This window comes from Lithobates pipiens, unplaced genomic scaffold, assembly GCF_037356315.1.
Source record: "Lithobates pipiens isolate NorthernLeopardFrog02 unplaced genomic scaffold, aLitPip1_a1.2 Scaffold_22, whole genome shotgun sequence".
Classification (NCBI taxonomy): domain Eukaryota; kingdom Metazoa; phylum Chordata; class Amphibia; order Anura; family Ranidae; genus Lithobates; species Lithobates pipiens.
Window position 1 is genome coordinate 107,832,614 of NW_027507784.1, and position 21,623 is coordinate 107,854,236.

General features: G+C 40.9%; 1 protein-coding gene across 1 annotated transcript in view; it reads left to right on the forward strand.

The window, feature by feature from the left end:
* Window positions 1-21,052, forward strand: part of MTX2 (metaxin 2) — a 142,179-nt gene extending 121,127 nt beyond the window's left edge. Inside the window, exons 9-10 of the mRNA XM_077448083.1 lie at window positions 7,852-7,928; window positions 20,661-21,052. Of these exons, the coding sequence (XP_077304209.1) occupies window positions 7,852-7,928; window positions 20,661-20,871 (288 nt within the window). The 3' untranslated portion in view covers window positions 20,872-21,052. The remainder of the gene's footprint in view (window positions 1-7,851; window positions 7,929-20,660) is intronic.
* The last annotated feature ends 571 nt before the right edge of the window (window positions 21,053-21,623 follow it).

Consider the following 21,623-nt stretch of genomic DNA (forward strand, 5'->3'; position numbering starts at 1 on the left):
TCATGTAGTATTTACTTCTTGGAATCCCTCTCCCCTTAGTTCAGACATGCAGGCAGGAGGGCGTGCTTAGCTGAGAAACCATTCCTCCCCTCCTCCAGATGAAATAGAAAAAAAAGCCCATGAAGACTCCTGGGATGTATGACATCATTTTGGCTTAGGCTAAAACCAGGGAGCAATGGTAAAAAAAAGGTTAACGCTAGAAAATATAATATACCTACCTATATATTTACTAATGTTAGCAGCACACGGATTAAAACTGGTTAATGTAGATTGAGTTTATTTATGCTTTAGGGAGGAATTACTCCACAGTAGCTGTAGCTAAATTAGTCAGTGAGGGATTGCTATAAAGCTCAATTACTGCCTTTCAAGGACCTTAAATTGCCTTTGCCTAGTCACAGGTTTACTTTAACCTGTTAATTCAAGACATTGGGAGCTTATTTTTGAAGCTTGCTACACATGATGGATGTCCATCCTTCTACTTGAACACAAATTATATTCCACTTGTATACATCATCGTGGGAGCCCCATGTACTGCATTGTAAGTAAAATTGTGCTGCCATTATTTAATTTCAATCTTTTTGTTGAGCTTCCATAACAAAGAAGGCCCCCAACAATCGGGAAGAGTGAACAGGCACTTGGGTACATATATCATCAGTAGTGTTACAGAATCAGCCATAACAAGGCTTTCAGCTTAAGCATAAAGAAAATTATGACTATGTCATAACAGTTGATTGCAGAATAAAGAAGTGAACGATAGCTACATACCGTATATACTCGAGTATAAGCCGAGATTTTCAGCCTCTTTTTTGAGGCTGAAAGTGCCCCCCTCGGCTTATACTCGAGTCATCGCTGTCTGCCCGCTCGATCAGCGTGTCGAGCAGACAGACAGCGGCCATTCTGATTCAAAAGCCGCGCCTCCGGCTCCCCCTTCGCCTGTGATAGGCGGAACACTGAATTTCCCAGCAGCCTGTGTTCCGCCTATCACGGACTTCGTATCATCCTCGTACTACGGACGAGGATGATACGACGTCTGTGATAGGCGGAACACAGGCTGCTGGGAAATTCAGTGTTCCGCCTATCACAGGCGAAGGCGGCGGCGCAGCTTTTGAATTTTACAATGGCCGCCGACGAACGAAGAGGGCACGGGACGGAGGCAAGGCACAGGACGGCACGGCACGGGACGGGACGGGACGGGACCGGAGGCAAGGCATGGCGGCGAGGCACGGCGGCGAGGCACGGAGGCAAGGAGGCTCGGCACGGGACGGAGGCTCGGGACAAAGGCTCAGGACACAGGTAGGCTGGACACACACACACACACACACACACACACACACACACACACACACACACACACACACACACAGGGATGGATGGATGGATGGAGACACACACACACAGGGATGGATGGACGGACACACAGGGATGGACGGACACACAGGGATGGACGGACACACAGGGATGGACGGACACACACACAGGGATGGACAGGCATGTCTTACCCTCGGCTTATACACGAGTCAATAAGTTTGCCAGTTTTTTTGGGGGTAAATTGGGGGCCTCGGCTTATATTCGGGTCGGCCTATACTCGAGTATATACGGTAACCAGTATTTTTGGCTACCGTTTTTCTTGTACACAGTATCAAAGAGTAAATAAGGTACAAAAAGGTTGAAGATTTTCAAGATCTCCAGGAGAAAGATTTTTTCTTCTTTAAAAAATAAATAAAAATGAGGCCGGGGGGTTGTGATAGTGGTTGAGGAATAGATACCCAAGTGGCACTACAGTAGACCCTGTCCAAGTACCAAAGCCACGGTGGCCAGGTTTTATTGAATTGAACTGGATGCTAGTAAGGGCACACAAAAGTTTATAGTTGACCATTAACCAGTTCAGTTTCTCTTTAACTTATTCAATTGGTTCCAGCACCTGGCTTGCAATATTGATAAGGCTCATGAAATCAGGTGTTTGAAGATCTTGTTGGCCATAGGAATTCCTCTCCTTGTTTTAACCTCCCTGGCGGTATGATTCAGTCTGGAATAAGGTGCTGAAAGCGGTACAATTATTTTGCATGGAAATCTGGCTTTTATTTTGTAGTCCTGTAATTCTTAGGAATAACGCTCTGAAATCTCTTCAAACCAGAGTCTAGCGGACATCCCGGGTATGATAAAGTTTATAATATAATAAAGAATAATAAAAATTATTCAATAATGTAATCAAATCCAAAAAAAACTGAAAAAGGGACATGTTTTGGTTGCTATGGACAATCTCCAAATTCCAAGCAGTAAAAAACTGTATTTATAATATAAAAGTGCATGCAGGGCATTGCACAAACCACTAGGGACAAAGGGGGTGTGTATTTTTTACTACAGCACTGTAATCTGTAAGATTACAGTGTTGTGTGTGTTTTGTGTACTTTTACTTTTTTGAATTTGCCGCCGTTCTCCGCTCCCGTACGCCGTAACGCCGCAGGGAACGGAGCTCGGCGGCATTCGGCACTGTGAATCGAGCGGAGGACAGCTCGATCACACAGCGCGGCGGACATCGCTGGATCCAGGGGACAAGGTAAGTAACGATCCCTGTGTCCTCCCCTGCATCGAGCGGTGCAAGCCCGAGTCTGGCTCGGGGTTACCGCTATTGTAATGAAATTCCCAACCCGAGCCAGACTCGGGATTACCGCTAGGGAGGTTAATATCTTAAAGTATCGTATTTATCGACGTATAACACTCACCCCAAGTTTAGGAGGGAAGTTTAAGGAAAAAAAACTTACATTTAAATGCCCATCACTGCAGCCTTATCAGTGTCATTTGCAGCCTTGTCCATCATTTGCAGCCTTGTCATGCAGCCTTGTCCATCATTGCACCCTTGTCAGTGTCATTTGCAGCCTTGTCCATCATTGCACCCTTGTCAGTGTCATATGCAGCCTTGTCCATCATTTCACCCTTGTCCGTGTCATATGCAGCTTCGTCCATCATTTGCAGCCCTGTCAGTTTAATTTTCACCTTTGCCTTTTAGAAATGGCGCCGCCGAGATACAGAGCCGGATATCCTGTGTATCTCGGCGGCGATCGGTAGTTCTCACCGGCTTTCGGCCATTCTCAGCAGCCAAAAGCCACCGAGAAGGGCCGAAGGAGGCTGAAAGCTGCCCAAGGCTCACAATCAGCTGGGGATCGACGTATTACACACACTCGTGATTTTCCCCTGATTTTAAGGGGAAAAAAGTGTGTGTTATACGCCGATAAATACGGCACCCATAGACCAGGAGGTGACCGTTGTAGACATTTTCACTTGGATGGAAGAAGATGGTACAGTGGGTCTGCATTTTTATTGAGGTTAATGTTAACCACCCTAAGGGCCAGTTCACACTAGGGCAATGTCGGACCAAAGTCATGCAGGACTGTTTATTGTCCGCACCAGAATCGGATCGCATGGATGTTCTCACACCCATGCGACTCGATTCTGAAAATCGCGCTGTGCTTTGCAAACTGATTGTGGGGGTTTTGTTAACATATACTCCGCAATTGGTTCGCATGAACAGGTTTGCGATTTAGATGCGCATCTAGTGTGAACCGAGCATGAAAGAATACAATATTGTCAATAAGCCACTTTGTTTAAATTGCACTGTGCAGTTTGAAATGACACACCTTGTGATCACCCTGGGGGATGCTTGAGTACTGGGAGGTGTGGAGATGCAGGCATGTCATATACAGAAAGTCTTGCAGACATTTACAGTTTGACCTGTGCTCAGGGCTCTATTCACTATAATGACACTTACAGGCCAGTGCCTAGGGCAACTGAACTAGAGGAGGCAGCACCAAACTTCAAAATGTACAAATTGTGGCCAATTTTTGTTTATTTTGTTTCCATTTTCTCTCCTTCTCTGGACAATAGAGAACTGTATGGAGAAGAGAGAACAGGGAATATCAAGAGAAGTCAGAAGGCTCTTTTATAATAATAATAATAAAAAAAAAAAAAAAAAAAGCATAAGCCATCTCTGCTTTTTCTTGTTTGATGATCTGTACAATTGAAATGTAGCTTTGCATGAACCGCAGATCAAATGATGCTTCTAACAGTGCATTCTTCCATTAAGTTTTACTAAAATAATAACATAATGCAAAGGGTGCCATCATTCAGATGTACCTAGGGCGGCATAATGTCTAAATGCAGCCCTGCTTAGTGTATGGCAAGAGCCATCACTTTGTAAAACAGGTATGCACTGGATGAAAATCATGCAAGATCATGAACTTAGTGTTTTTACACCCAAAAACAAGTATCTTTTACTTTTGCACCTTTAGAATTACTTTAAAATTGTAGAAAATGCAAAAACGGCTTTAATTTCCTTTACACAATCTTGGTATAAGCGGAGACCCTGTGTACTTTGTTTTATTGAAAAATGACCTAACCTGCTGACAGATTTCTTTTGTGTTAAACACACACACACACTTATTCTATTATGTATACATTGTACAAGAAGGATTGCATTCTGTGCGCATAGAGCGGGTGGTTATAGACTTCAAAGGCTCCTGTGCAGAAAACCATTAGGTGCTAACCACTGCCACCCATATCCTTTTCACAAGAAGATAAATACTTTTAAAGTCCTGAACCTGCCACGTAATATCACTTAAAGCTGAACTCTAGAAAATAAGTCCTTCCTTGCCATGAGGCTTTGCCACACTGCAAGGACTAACTGTTTATGCCTAGAGGAGAGAGTACAGCAGATTTACTGTAATCCTACACTTCCAAAGATCCCCGCATTGCTAGACCGGTCCCTGCGGATGTCAAGGTTGATCCAAGGACCACTGACCTTGGTTGTGAGGACCCCAAGGGACAATCCACTGCTGGTGAAAAACAACATTTGCCATGGGGGCAGAGGATGAGGTAAGTAAAGCTGCTATTACTGTCCCTAGGCTAAATGAGCAGTTGACCCTTGCAATTCAGGCACAGCCCACTGAAAAGGAGAACGTTTTATTTTTTTGGAGTTCAGCGCTTCCTATGCAACAGATGTGCCCTAGGTATATCATAGAAACAGTCTTGGGGCACACTAATCTGGTCTGTCTACGCTATTTGCTGCTAAGAGCTCAGGCTTTACCTGCACTACCTTTATAGGCCACCTTCTTTTTTGGGGCACCGTGATGCATCACAGTCATTACATTTATATCAAGTGATATTTTCTCCCCTATCCTAGGATAATTCTTAATATATTATAGGATAGAAAATGTTCTAACACGACTGTTCAACTGTTCAGTGTTTTGTTTTCTGCCTCCATGTAAGTCTTTGGTTACTTTCACACAGGCATTTGTAGGCGTTTGGAGGCAGCCTACAATGCCAATGATATGAACGCCCAAATGCCTGACGCACTTAAACCAGTTTGCAAAACGCATCTTTAGGCATGTCTTTAATGCTACTTTTCTCCTACCAGGAGAAATGGCGTTCAGTAGAGCTGAGCAAAAACCCGGTGTGCATGAGACCTAAAGGGTTTTTGGGTGTCATTTGTTATCTATTCAGACTGTATGCCCTGTTATTGTTTGGGGGTTTTTTTTTCCCAAACTCTCATACATTCAAACTAGAAAGCATTTCAGGTATTTTACACCTATGTGTAACACAATGACAAGACAACACATCAATAACGCCTGTCGTATGTTGGTTTCAGATGAAGTGATTTGTGCTGAATTATCCAGATGACACGGTGATCGCTATCAGTAACATATTTCTTAAGCTGACATACCTAGCTAGATCCCCTACAAGCATGCACTGCAGATATTGACAACTTTTATCTCTATCATTAAAATTTCTGTGGCATTTTTAGCGTTTTGTTCTGCTAGACTTAAATAACTGTGAAAGTAGAGATGTTTTATTTTCCTGGAGAGGAATTCGGTGCGTTTTGTTGGAGGTAGATGAAGAGATGGTTTACATGTCTGGTTCTTTTACACCTCAAGGCCATGATCTGTTATCTCCAATTTATCTTATCTGATAAAGGCTTTCAGAATAGACTGATTTCATAATTTGCCTAGCAACAAGACCTTAAATCCTAATTAAATTTTTTCAGTGTATAGTTCTTTTTATATAAAGTACTTACTATCTAGTGCGTAAATGTAAACTTTCCACCTGGTCTATTAACTGAACGTTTGCTAACCTGTATAAAAAAAAGGAAGTATGTAGGTATCCTTTACCTACCTACTTGTAAGTTGCCTGCCTGTCATACTGATCCAATGTCTTCAATATTTTGGGTTACTTAAGCTTGCCCTGGATACCTAATAATTTTTTTTTTGATCAACCCGTCAGCTGTTTGTAAACAAAAATAAATGGATTCGCTCATCCACACATACAAGTTGGATGGAGGAATCCTCCCCGCTCTGTCATTGTTAGATCAACTTTGAAAATTGGAAACAGCCATGGATGAATCGAAAATTTGTCTGGTGTCTGCTGAACGGGGCAAATTTCGATCCATCTATGGGCAGCCTAACTCTGAACATATATGCTGATCAGCTGTTCAGTTGGCATCCTTCTAAAATTGCTAGATTGCTGGCTGATTTCAATACATTCTGTGTCGATGATTTGGAACAAACAAAAGAGTAAATCTGCGCACTTGCTCAAGATTGGTGATTTGAGAAGAAGTGCTAAAGTCTTTGGATAATCGTGACAGGTAAGCAATTCGAATTTTCAGAATGACGACTCAGAAGGGGTAGCCTTTATATTTCTCTTTGTACAGGTTCTCACTTGCATTTTTCAGGTCTTTGTGATCACCTTTCGGTGATCTGATGTTGGTCAACAATCAAAGATCTTTACTTATAAAGCTGGTCACAAATGGCTCATTTTTCTTTTTGTTCAGTCCATGGGCTGGTTGAGCAAAATCAGTTTTTCTCCAACGTTTTTCAATCGGCTCAGTTGATTTTTTTTATTAACTTTTGTTGAGCCTAACTGTTCTTACAGGGCCACTCAAGGCTTGAATTCCAGTTTAATAGAAATTAGCTGAAATTCAGGCCATCTATGGCCAACATAAAGCTTATAGTACTTTATTCAAACGTTTGTGTGGAAATTGTGAAAAATCGCTCCTTCATGAATGGAATTCCAGATGTATTAAACAGGATACTTTCTTGCATAGAACATGTCTAGTACAATAACTTTAAATGTTCTTGCTACTATGGTCAGTAACGATAGTAGATTTGACCCCACAACTGTAGAACTTATTAGCAGGGGTTCTGAAACCTGAAAGCTATGTTAAGGGTTCCTTCAGGTTAAAAACCTTGAGTAAGACTGCTATAGAAGTAGAAAATATGTAGCTGGATAGCCGCACTCCAAATTATTCAACTTTATTTCAAAAATGTAGTTAAAATCATAGCATCTAGGCTTGTATACAGACTAACTGCACAGCTGCTGACATGTTTCACACCGAACACGGTGCTTAGTCATTGGCTAAGACTAAGCACCGTGTTCGGTGTGAAACATGTCAGTTAGTCTGTATACAAGCCTAGATGCTATGATTTTAACTACATTTTTTAAATAAAGTTGAATAATTTGGAGTGCGGCTATCCAGCTACATCTTTTCTACTTCAGTTCCTGTTGCAAACAGAGCTGGCACTCTGTGGGATTGTGGAGACAGCTGTTTTGGGAGAAGCCATTACCTTGGAGCTGTAATTCTTGAGTGAGACTTGAGTGACCTCTTTGAGTCTGCTGAGCCTACTGACTTCACATACTAAATGGCTGTGGACCCACAGCAGTCTCAGGGCTTTTGGATATCTACACAGGGAGGCTTTTACAGGTAAATAACATGTATAAAACACATGAAATGCACATATAATCTTATGATAATAAATTTGATGAAATATTTGTTCTGATGAGGTCTTTTGTGTGTTCTTTCAGGTTTATGAGGATGTAGATCAGTGCTGCCAGGCCTTATCACAGAGGTTAGGAACCCAGCCCTATTTCTTTAATAAACAGTAAGTCATTTGGTTTAAAATATGTTTCTGTATTTTTGTACTATTCTTCATGTGCTGAAATCTTGACTCCAGACAAAGCATTCTTTAATTATTAGAAGCTCTGTCAGGTTTTTATTATTTCCTTGTTGGAGATATTTGTGCCACGGGACAAAAAATTACAAAAATCTCACTAAAGGATATGGACTCCGCAATAAAAACATTTTTTATTAAAAAAAGAAAATGGAGACTTATTAGAAACGCTGGCTTTTATTGTTGTCTTTTGCTTTCTGTCCCAATGATAGATATTTACTCTGTAGGGTCACAGAGGACAATAAAAAACTGCCACAAATCAAACTTCTTCCTACTTTATACAAAACTCCAAAAAAAAAAAAAAAAAACTGTCATGAATTGGGCTTTTTTTTTTAAAATCCAAACTCTTTTATTGATATCAAAAATCTGAGCAAGAAAGTAATTACATCATACAGCACTTCATATAGGATATACAGACATGCATAGATACAGTGTATCAGAAAAGCTCATAACGCCTACATCAGTAACTTTTGAGTTTATTGTTACAACTCAAGAAGAGTTTTGTAAGTTAAAGTGCAAAACATAAAATTAAAGTGAACATACAGAAAAAATGTAAATTAAACTAAACAGATTCCATAAAGTGGGGGAACTAAAGACCAGAGTACCATGGGGTATAACCTCCATAGTTTTACAGCTGCAGTAATCTAGCCATTACTAGGTGTAGGGGGCCAACCGTGGTGAGTCTGGCCATCCCTGCCAGACTTACGGTGGTGGTAAGCAAGTTACTCTCAGTAGTAGAGAATTACCATACTCTATCCATTGTTTAACCTTTGGAATGGTGGAAGACATCCAATATCTTGCTATCAACTTTCTAGCCAAATATAGGATTCGTAATATTGTATACACATCTAGTTGGTATAGTTCAGGGTCCAAGGCACCCATTAAGCACACTAATGGATCAGCAGTTATGGTAGCTTGAGAAACTGAAGAAACCGTTTGGACCACTTGCGCCCAGTATCTCTTACATTGCGGACACCTCCATATCATATGGATAAAATCGCCTCTATGAGAGGTGCCAGTCGGACATAAAAGCAAATCTCTCCTTCCCCAGTTAAACAGTTGGGCCAGTGTTCTAAAGGCTCAATGCAATATTAAGAGCTGAGAGAGTTTATGTGAGGAGGACAGGGAGATAAGGGGGGTTGATTCTAGGGCCATAGACCAGTGTTCTCCATCTTTCAGTTGGGCTTTATAATGCATCTACATCCAAAAACAAAAATTTAATGTATTGCAGCTTACCAGTCCTTGGATCAGGTGGCTTTTGTCTTCTTTATTTGTACCTGGTGATTCTGCTAGGAATGCATTTTCTGTTGTAGGATGACAACTATACTGTATCTGGGAGTAGTATTGTCACCCCAGGAAAAAAGAGTACTATACTGTACATCACCTCTCCCTCCCCATAACATAGGAGGATGTGTGTTCTAGTCAGATAGCTGTGAACAATGCTAACTGATAACTGCGCAGAGGAAGAAAGCACATGAAGTTATCAGATGAGAAGATTTCTGGCTGTATAAACAACTTTTTTTTTTGTGCGCTTGTAAACAGATAAAACAAAATTCTTTGGCATATTTAAAGTGATTGTTAAGTCTTGTTAGTCTTTCCTATAAAAATAATGAACATGTTATACTTGCCTACTCTGTTGCAGTGGATTTGCACAGAGCAGCCTGGATCCTCCACTTCTCGGGTCCCTCTTCTTTGCTCCTCGACCCCTCCCTCCTGTTCAGTGCCCCCGCAGCAAGCAGCTTTTTATCCTAATGCATAGAATGCTTGCATTTTAAAAACCTTCTGACTTTACAACCACTTTAAAGAGGAAGTAAACTCTCCCACTCTGATGCTTCTTTTCATTTAGTCCATTATAATGAGTAATTATCAAACTATAGCCACTGTAATCCAGCCCAAATTGCATATTACTGTTTAAAGAAACTTTAAAAAACTTGTTTCCAGGTGTTAGGCAGCACCATCTTAAGTATTGTTTTCTGAGTCCACAGTAGAGTGTATTTCCACCTTTACATTGAGCACTTCCTGTACTATTCACCAAGCCTCCTTCTAAATCCAATGTTTCTATGGCAACCCTGCTTCCCTGTTCATAGCTGACTTGTTTTATTTCATAGTATTTACTTGTGCTGATTACCAAGCGTTTGCCTGTGTGAGTCCTATCAGCTTCAGCTGATAAGTCTGCAGTAATGCTGTCCCATGCCCTGCTTTACACTGTATGTGAGGTCACATGGGGTGTAGGAGGAAGCTCTGAGTGATTATGAAGTCTCCTGGGATTTCAATGGTGTGCTGTAGTAAATCCTGATAAGATAGATAAGCACATAGAGAGTGTGCTGTGAATCAGGGGAGATCTGGGCATGCTCAGTGACATCATTCTAAAGAACAAAAAGGATTACAACAATACTACGTAAGCAAGTAAGGAGATATCTACAAGCAGTGTTCATTAAGGTTTTTTATGCTGATTTACATGGGACAAAGTTGTGGGGGAGAGTTTACAACCACTTTAACAAACCATAAGGGAATTACAATTACAATTACAATAATGAGGAATTTAGCCTGTAAAATCCCACAATCTCCTCCATGCCCAGAGCTAATACACTACAGTGCATGTGACCATTCCCATCCACAAACATTTTGGGAGTTTTCTGTAGCACCAACAGATTTCATTGCCCTGATTTTTTTCAGTAAATGTACTGCTGCCAGAATATCTGTTTGCCTAGACAATGGTAACTTTTCCTGTAAATAGAAGGGACCTGGGTACAATTTGTTGTATTGAGACCAAGTTTCCTGTAAGCTAAGTGTATATACCCTTCCATCTTTACTCCCCTGACAGTTGGCTTTTGGCTCAATTCAGCACAATATGTTGGAATTGATATGATGCTGTTTGTAGAGTTCATGGAACCCTGCCTGGAGCATAGCTACATATTACATAGCTGAACGGGACCTTTCCTATTAATTTTTTATCACCAGAAAATTTAGGCCCCCGTCTCTACTACAGTTGTGCTCCTCATACATTTTTAATGAACCATACAATCAATGTCAAAGTTTCCCAGGTTCTCTCTGTTAATTTAGAGCTGAGGGTGGTGGAGTGTCACAGGTGCATTATTGAATTCCAGTGAACTCAGAGAGGACCTTTTAACAAATTTATATTAAGGCTGCATTTGCACCTGAGTGTTTTAATGTTGTGCAATTTTACTACGATTTTACCACATTTTTAACTGAGATTTTACTGCGTTTCGGGTCACCAATGTAAAAGGCAGAAAAACGCCAATAATCTGCCCCAAAGGAGCTCATGTTCTTTTTTTGAGCTTAGGGCGTTTTTCAGGCGTTTGGCTTCAGGTGACAAAACGTTCAAATGTGAACAGGTGCCATTGAAATTGTGGGATTGTGCTTGTTGGGTGTTTTCCAGGCGTTTTTTGGGGTGTTTTACGAGCTGAAAACGCTCAGGTGTGAATGCAGCCTTAATGAATTATCATTCTTAAAACATATTTTACTATTACATTTGTTGCTCTTTGAACTTTTAGTAGTACAATCTTTTCAACTGCTTGAAACCCTGTTGCACATTTATGGTGCTCTCATGAGCTAATACAAGTTGACAGTATTTGACATCACTGTAAGCACTGTAAGTGCTGAAGCCAAGAGATGCTAATACTACAATTTTTAGCCCGATATGATGTTTAGTTAAACCTTGTCCTTCATTCAGCATCAACTGTAAGTAGCAGTGTTTGCAAAAATGTATTTTGTCATGATTTTATGGAAGAACAAGGGTGTAACTTTAACCCCGGCTGATCATGTGACTGGTAAGGGGCCCAGAAGCACAAAGGGCCAAGCAATGTCAGGTTACACAGTGATTAAAGAAGACAGTAAAAGCTTTGGGCATATACGGTACATTGGAAAAAAGGAAATTTAATGGTTTGAAAACCTTTATACAATTTCTGTTAATATCTTACTTTGTATCATATTGTACAACCCCAATTCCTAAAAAGTTGGGACGCTGTGTAAAATCTACTTAAAAAAAAAAAATGCAGTGCAAATATTATAAACCCATATTTTTATTCATAATAGAAAATAAAAATGGTATCAGTAGTTTAAACTGAGAAAATGTATTTTAAGAAAAAAATCAGGTAGTTTTTAAATTGATGGTAGCAAAAAAAATTGTGGCAGGGCCATGTTTTCCCCCGTGTAGTATCCCCTCTTCTTTTAGCAAAACTCGTTGGGAACCAATTAGACCAGTTTCTGGAGTTTTGGGAGAGGAATGGTGTCCCGTTCTTTTCTGATATAGGATTCTAACTGCTCGACAGTCATATTTTTTGTTTCAAGATGTGCCAAATATTTTCATTTGGTAAAAGTGTCTGGACTACAGGCAGACCAGTTAAGCACCTACATTCTTCTGCTACAAAGCCATGCTGTTGGCATAGATGCAGTAAGCGGTTTAGAATTGTCCTCCTAAAATATGCAAGGCCTTCCCTGAAAAAGACATTGTCTGGATGGAAGCAAATTCTGCTCTTAAACCTGGATATATCTTTCAGCATTGATGATGCCTTTCCAGGTGTGCAAGCTTCCCATTTAATATGCAGTAATGCACCCTCATACCATCAGAGATGCAGGCTTTTGAACTGGGCACTGATAACAAACTGCAAGGTTCCAAACTCTTTAGTCCAGAGGACATGGCACCCATGGTTGCCAAAAAGAGTGTCAACTTTTAGTGGTCAGATTAGCCTGACCTCAAAACAGTTTTCCACTTTGCATCAGACTATTTAAAATGAGCTTTGGCGCAGGGAATATGGTGGAGTTTCTGGATTATGTTCAGCTATGGCTGCTTCTTTGCATGAAAGCTTTAACTTGTATTTTTGGATGGCATTGTGAACTGTGTTCACAGATAGTGATTTTTGGAAGTATTCCTGAGCCCATGCAGTGATGTCCATCACAGAATCATGCCTGTTTTTAATGCAGTGCTATCAGAAGGCCCCAAGATTATAGCCATCCAATATTGCGTTTTGGCCTTGTCCCTTGCGCACATTGAATTCTCCAGATTTTCTGAATCTTTTGATGATATTATGTAGTCTTTGCAATTTTTCATTCGGTAACATTATTCTGAAATCGTTTGACAGTTTTTAGATGTAGGTTTTCACAGATTGGTGAACCTCATCTTTACTTCTGAGACACTATGACTAACCTAATTGGTTGCAAAATATGCTTCCAGCTCTTCCTTGTTAGTACCACTTATTTTGCCAGCTTTTTGTTGGCCTGTCCCAACTTTTTTGAGACGTATTGATGCCAGTTTCAAAATGACCTTATTTTTTTTTTCTACATTTTGTCAGTTTAAACTTTTGATCTGTTTTATATTTTCTGTTGTGAATAAATGATGGGTTTATGAGATTGGCAAATCATTGCATTCTGTTTTATGTAGATTTTACACAGCATCCCAACTTTTCTGGAATTGGGGTTTTAGATACAGTATCTCACAAAAGTGAGTACACCCCTCATATTTTTGTAAATATTTTATTATACCTTTTAATGTGAGAAAGAAATGACACTTTTCTACAATGTAAAGTAGTGAGTGTGCAGCTTGTATAACAGTGTGAATTTGCCGTCCCCTCAAAACAACTCAACACAGCCATTAATGTCTAAACTGCTGGCAACAAAAGTGAGTACACCCCTAAGTGAAAATGTCCAAATTTGGGCCATTTAGCCATTTTCCCTCCCCGGTGTCATGTGACTCGTTAGTGTTACAAGGTCTCAAGTGTGAATGGGGAGCAGGTGTGTTAAATTTGGTGGTATCGCTCTCACTCTCTCATACTGGTCACTGGAAGTTCAACATGGCAACATGACAACTCTCTGAGGATCTGAAAAAAAGAATTGTTGCTCTACATAAATATGGCCTAGGCTATAACAAGATTGCCCAGTCCCTGAAACTGAGCTGCAGTACAGTGGCCAAGACCATACAGCGGTTTAACAGGACAGGTTCCACTCAGAACAGGCCTTGCCATGGTCGACCAAAGAAGTTGAGTGCATGTGCTTAGCATCATATTCAGAGAAAATAGACATATAAGTGCTGCCAGCATTGCTGCAGAGGTTGAAGGGGAGGGGGGTCATCCTGTCAGTGCTCAGACCATACGGTGCACACTGCATCAAATTGGACTGCATGGCTGTCATTCCAGAAGGAAGCCTCTTCTAAAGATGATACACAAGAAATCCCACAGTTTGCTGAAGACAAGCAGACTAAGGACATAGATTACTGGAACCATGTCCTGTGGTCTGATGAGACCAAGATAAACTTTTTTGGTTCAGATGGTGTCAAGTGTGTGTGTGGCAACCAGGTAAGGAGTACAAAGACAAGTGTGTCTTGCTTACAGTCAAGCATGGTGATAGGAGTGTCATGGTCTGGGGCTGCATGAGTGCTGCCGGCACTGAGAGCTACAGGTCATTGAGGGAACCATGAAGGCCAACATGTACTGTGACATACTGAAACAGAGCATGATCCCCTCCCTACTGAGACTGGGCAGCAGGGCAGTATTCCAACATAACGACCCCAAATATACCTCCAAAACTACCACTGTCTTGCTAAAGAAGCTGAGGGTAAAGGTGATGGACTGGCCAAGCATGTCCACAGACCTAAACCCTATTGAGCAACTATGTGGCATCCTCAATTGGAAGGTGGAGGAGCACAAGGTCTCTAACATCCACCAGCTCCGTGATGTTGTCATGAAGAAGTGGAAGAGGACTCCAGTAACAATCTGTGAAGCTTTGGTGAACTCCATGCCCAAGAGGGTTAAGGCAGTGCTGAAAAATAATGGTTGCCACACAAAATATCGATACTTTGGGCCCAATTTGGACATTTTCACTTAGGGGTGTACTCACTTCTGTTGCCAGCGGTTTAGACATTAATGGCTGTGTGTTGAATTATTTTGAGGGAACAGCAAATTTACACTGTTATACAAGCTGTACACTCACTACTTTACATTGTAGCAAAGTGTAATTTCTTTAGTGTTGTCACATGAAAAGATATAATAAAATATTTACAAAAATGTGAGGGGAGTACTCACTTTTGTGAGATACTGTATATTGCTTTTGAGATTGGCAATAAAATGTCAGGGAACCCTTCTGTTTTGGTATAGGGCCCCATTACACAAATTATTATGGCCCTGTATAAGAACATGTGATCTCAGCTTAAAGCAGTTGTAAACCCGCTGATGTTTTTTTTTTCCTACCTGCAAAAGGAAAAGGCATAATGAGCTACATACATACATACCTTAGAACGAGGCCCCGACATCTGGTCCGATCCACGCAGAGGGAGCTGACATGTTCCCTCTGCGTTTCTTCTGGGTATCGCGGCTCCAGCGCTGTGAGTGGCCGGAGCCACGTTATCGTCACTCCCGCGCATGTACGCAGGAGATTTCTTCCCGGCAGGGTCCGGCATCTGCCGGGCTTTCAGCCGAAAATCCCGTGTGCATGCGCCGCTGCAGAAAGCAGCGCATTGCGAGGGGAATATCTCCTAAACCGTACAGGTTTAGGAGATATTTTTTTTTACCTACAGGTAAGCCTTATAGGCTTTCCTGTAGGTAAAAGTCCCAAAAAGGACTATACAACCACTTTAACTCAATAACAGTTGCCCCATATATAAATGCTGCTGATCATATCATAGTTGTGCATGTGTTGGGTGGAAAAACCTCATTCAATGGTACATCTAATGTACATCTTTGCAAATCTCTCTGGCAGCTGCCCAGAATTGCAGCGAAGGGGTCTCAGATGCAAAGAAGTCCTATTGTAAATGAGAGGTAGCTTGGTTTGCACAAGAGATGCACCTGGTTCTGTTGGTATGTTGCTTAATAAATCTCCCTCAATGTGACATGCAGAGATTTACAAGCTCTGGAAAGTTCTTAGGCTGTCATTGCTCCATTATACAAATGCACAAAGTCATAATATCTTAGTTATGCTTAGACACAGTGGATGAAGCCTTTTATATGTGGTTATTAATATTTTTTTCAAATATGTATTTGTCTGTTGATGTTACTCCTTAAGCTAGCTAAGAGAAATGGCATTCTCTTCTATATCTACCTAGCATGCCAGCGCTCCATATGGAAAACACGTGTTGTGAGCAATTTAGAAATCATTATGATGCTCTTATCTAGCTCTTTATCCCATTAAGTCTGTAATATAACATTGTCCATATGGCAGTTTTTAAAGTATAAACTGACCAACAAGGAGTTCTACACACTATGTTTATCCGGTACATAATTTATTCACATTGCATCAGGCTGACAAAACATGGGTTATTTTTGAAAGTTGATACTCCTGCTAAATTTGACAATAAATACATACAAGCATATCTAATGATTGCTATACATGGAAGAGGCTGCCAGATGTGGTTGACCCACTTGCACTTGCCTTCCCTGCATTCCCCCTGCCACTCCTTAGCTTTGTTGTTGCTGATGCAAATTACCAAGTGGTTTTGGGTATTTGGAGAGCATGTGATCACCTCTCAAAAGCCAATTGCTGGGCCTAATCACTATCGCATGAGAAAGAGGAGGACATGTTATCAACCCTGTGTAAGCTCAAATAACATTTGACAAAGAGCATACACATGGTTATGAAAACGGAGAAATAGAACAGCAGGATAAGTGAATATAAGTGGGTCTAGGATGGGCAAAACTGTCACTTTGTCTTTCATCAGCAGTAACTAATATGGTTACATTTCTATGCATTCTCAGTAACCTTTCAATATCGGTGGTTTCCCCATTAGGCCAGCACATACCTTTTGATAACACTAGTGATCTAGTTCAGTTCCTGCAATTTCCCTTTAGTGGCATTACAAGCTCCATAACAGCCAACATACCAGTCAGCAAGTGCTGCATTGTCTCTGGCATTGTCATATTTGATATACTCCCAGTCTTCCAGGGCTTAAGGCTGAGATGGGACTTGAATAGGTCATTTGTAGAGAAACTTCAGAATTGTCTGTTAGTAAGTGATTTTTCTAGGAACAATACAAAGCTGAGAATGAGCCAAGAACTTTGTGTTGCTAGATCAGGAATGGAGACACTGGACATCTCCAGGGACACAGTGTTCTGTGCTGGGATTCTAGTATGGTGGTATTTACAATGCACTACCAAACTGGGAAAGGGGCATACCGAGGTTTCCAGGTGGAGTTTGCTGATGAGTCAGGAATGGCGATCCAAGAACATTTTCAGGGACATTGCTGAATGGAAAAACATAACACTAAAGTAAGAGAATTTTAAACCTGTTTTTTTCCATTACACGAATAGGCATACCTCTGCTAGTAATAGTCTATGGGCAATCATATTTAATAGAGGTCTGAGCACAGATATTGAGTATGGCCTTCACATGGGACCTTACAGCCACTGTAATGCTGGACTCGAGGAGAGGAAAAAAAAAATCCCACTCACTTAAAAAAATAAATACAATTCTGGACTTTTTTTGGCTTCTTCACCTTCATGGGTCCTCCTGTTCTCTTCACTTTTTCAAATGTATGTGACGGGTGAGCTGTGCACACAGGAAAACTCCAGTGTGTGCTATGACTGATGAAACGCATACTAACCTATTTCAATACACACTGCAGCTCGCTGCAATCTTATGGGAATAAACTGTTGCTGCAGGGAAATCCCAGGGTAATTTTTATGTAAATATACAAATCGCCATAAGTAAACAAAATTGGTAAATCACAATCTTATAAAGATCATTTTTGAATAAAGGCTGTCTAAATATAGTGGCTTGTGGCACGTCTTTGGTGGATTTTTGTTTCAAGCTGAAAAACTGGAGTGTGTCTTTTCAGCTGGTGTGATGTCCATATTTATGTCCTGTAATATTGCAGGAGATAAGTGTACCTTGTCCTACTCCTAGTGACTTGACATCGCCCTGAGTGACAAGGTCACAGTATTCATGGCTGTCAGGTGGAAGTGCTGCCTTTCACAGGGACACCGGTTCTCTTTGATTTTGCAGTGATGTTTATTACCATTTGTTTAGCCATTAACACAACAGAAATGGATCTCACTGCCATCACTAGGTAGTTCCTATTCTCACTTGGCAAGGAATTCTAGACGCATGAAAAGCCCAGGAGGGATGTCAGGGAGTGTTTGAAGTGTATTCGTCTTTTCTTACTAAGTTTTGTTATGCACAGGAGCTGTGGGGGACATTAGGAAGAGACAGGCATTTTATCTAGTTTGTCCCACCAGCTGAAAGGGTGAGAAACAGTTGTCACCGGTCAATCTGCTGGTCAAGGGGAGGACACCTATCAGAAACTCCCTTAGCTAACTTGCGTATGCGATGAGAAATAGCTTATGCACACGACAATGTCATGTGTAAGACAAAGTACATTTTGGGGGGGGGTTAAATAACTGTCCTATATTAGCTACTATCTGTAACATATCTATCCTTAACATGTCACACTGCTTTAACAAATGTTGGCATGTAGTATTAATAATAAAGTGATACTAAGGCTCGTGTTTGTTATTTAGAAAAAAAAAAAACATGTTATACTTACCTGCTCTGTGTAGTGGTTTTGCACAGAGCAGCCCAGATCATCCTCTTCTCAGGTCCCTCTTTGGTGCTCCTGGCTCCTCCCTCCTGGTTAATGCCCCCACAGCAAGCAGCTTTCTATGGGAGCACCCGAGCCGAGCCACAGCTTCCTGTGTCCATTCAGGCACGGAGCCCCCTTTTTCTCCTTACTGGCTCACTGACTTTGATGGACAGCAGCAGAAGCCAATGGCGCACCACTGCTTTCGCATCCAATCAGGAGGGAGAGTCCCAGACATCCGAGTCTCTCGTGAAACAACACTGGATTGAGATGAGGCTCAGGTAAGTATTAGGGGGGGCTGTTGCACACAGAAGACTTTTTATCTTAATGCATAGAATGCATTAAGATAATAAACCGTCTGCTTTTACAGCCACTTTAATTTACTCTAGCCATTGGAATGAATGAACACTCAAGTGCCTAGCGTTTAGGCATGTTTACACATGTTTAGGCATATCAAGCATTTTTTTCTGCTCAAACACTCCTCTCCTGAATGAAGAGTATGCGACTGCGTTAAACAAGAAAAATAAATAAATATAAAATGATTATTTTGTGGCTAGCACTGTATGTGTGAGGAAGTGACCGCAGCTGGTGTTGTAATTTACAGACATTGGTGCAGATTGCATTCACTCTTCTGAATGCTCAAGCAATGTTTTTTTTTTTTTTTCTCCATCCTGTAAATGCCTATGTGTGCATGGATACACAGGGGTTGATTTACTAAAACTGGAGCACTTACAATCTGGTTCAGCTGTGCATGGCAGCCAATCGGCATCTAACTTCAGCTTTTTCCGTTAAGCTTTGACAAAAAAGAAACTGGAAGCTAATTGGTTTCTTTGTAAAACCGCACCAGATTTAGAGGTAGACAAAAAGAAAGCCAAACGCCCTTAAAAGCAGCGTTTTTTACACCCAATGTACATGTGACCCTAAAATACAGTTCAGGGTTGGGTGAGATTTTACAACAAGCTGAAAAACCTTTATGAAACCAACCCAGTTATTGCAAGTTACTTTTAAAATTTGGAGTCTTGCTTGCTGCTACTAAAGCTGTTCAAATTTAGACCAGATCATCAGTGGGTGGCCCTGAGCCAGAAAATTGTCAACCGAACAATGCCTACATCCAAGATCATACCCAAAGATGCCACCGCTCTTTGGGTATATTGATAGCTGGCAGACCAGCTGTCAAAATACAATAGCCGAAGCGAGAGATTCATTCATCTGTGTTGAGTAGCGTGAATGGAGGATTCTGTTTGATTTGCTCTGACCAGCCTGTAGGTTGAACTGGAAAAAATCTATGTGTATGGCCAGCTCTAGTCATTTATGCAAATAATGAGGTGTTAATGGACAAATGTGATAGTCTCTTGCTCTGCAGCGAAATGGGCTTTTTAGAACATAAGGTGGTACACCTTCAGATACCATCAGTTGATTTTTTTGGGGGGAAAACATTGTCCAGTATGCTTTTCTCCATTGATAATCCAGGGCCATAGGTGTTTCTAGCAGGCCTTTAGCTTCCTTTTCCATAGTCCTAATTGCGAACAGTAGCCTGACACAACCTTTTGTATTTAGGGGCTTGCTAAAGATGGAGATACCCTAGAAGAGTCAGAGTTGTTTCTCTATGCCTGACTACCCACTATTGTCTATGGCTGTTCTACAGTATCAAATATTTTATACGCTTAGTATGGAGCTGGACAGGCAAGCTGCAGACACCGGTGGCACCAGTTTAGCAATCAAATCAAGATATTCCACCTTTCAAATCACTGTTTCCCTAGATAAGCCTATACAGGTAGCTAATAGACATTAGACTATTGGCTGTCATCTATGTCTATAGGAACCTTTTGGGGGCAAAGGGCAATAAATATAATACCTTTGCGCATAAACAGTGCAGAAAGAACAAGTCGTTATCATGTAACTTTACCATACACAAAAAAAGCTATAATAGCCCTAAGATTATCATCTGGACAATTCTAAACCTTTCCATTCCAGCATTGTTTGCCAAATTAATCCGTGGCAAGCCCTTAGCCGTGAAAGGAGTTAATCTGATCGGAAACATTTGCAGAATTTATGTTACGTGTTTTAGCCTCATTAATAGAAGTCACAGATGGTTTTTGCCTCGAACATTGCTCTGATCTGTTTCTTGTCTATTCCTGTAGACCCACTGAGCTGGATGCTCTGGTATTCGGACATCTGTTCACAATCCTCACCACTCAGCTGACTAACGATGAACTCCATGAAAAAGTCAAGAATTACAGCAACTTGATTGCTTTCTGCCGAAGAATTGAGCAAAACTATTTTGAAGACCATGACAGGGACAGTTCCACTGGCTCTTCCATGAGATTATCCAAAGGTCCAGCACTGCCTTAGAGTTTGTTATGTTTTTTGGGGTTTTTCTTTTTTTTTGGGGGGGGGGGGTGTTATGGGAATGAGAATAAAAATGTTTTGTAAAGTTTACTATGTGCATACATTGACTGGCCCTTCACATGGCACACAAAGCACCCTTAGAACCAGACTGTATCTGCATCATAATAAATTTAAGACAACTGAATGAAGAGTACATTTCCTTCTTTTTGATCTTACCCCAAGACCTATACAGATGTAGCAAACAGTGGCTTTAATTCCTGACAGCAAAAGAACAAAGGACATCTCATTTGCATTACACTCCAGGGATCACAGTCCCCAAATGCTAGTTACATGATGCAGTAGGGCTAGTTAAACTACTGTTTTCGGGGGTTTAACAAGGATGGACTCAGAAAATCTGTGTGTTTACAAGGTGATTATCCCCTGTAACAGATTAGCATTCCAAAGATGAGAGTGTAAAGTTAATCCAGTTAAGTAACCAACTTCTCTTTTTTCCCTGTTGAGTTTTGCTTAAAAAAAGTATATTATTATTGCTTACACTACTTCCTTTGAAACAAAGCCATTTGGTGTCTATTCCTTTACATCTTTTGGAGAGGTTTGCAACAGGTCTGCTTTGTCCAGCAGCCTCCTCCCTTTAATCTGAATGCGCTCACACATTAGGTAACCGTCAGCCAAACATACCCGTTTTTGTGAGAATCGGCAGTGACTGTATTATTTTTTTTCTTTATCATCCTATTTCAGCATATACTGCCAATAGA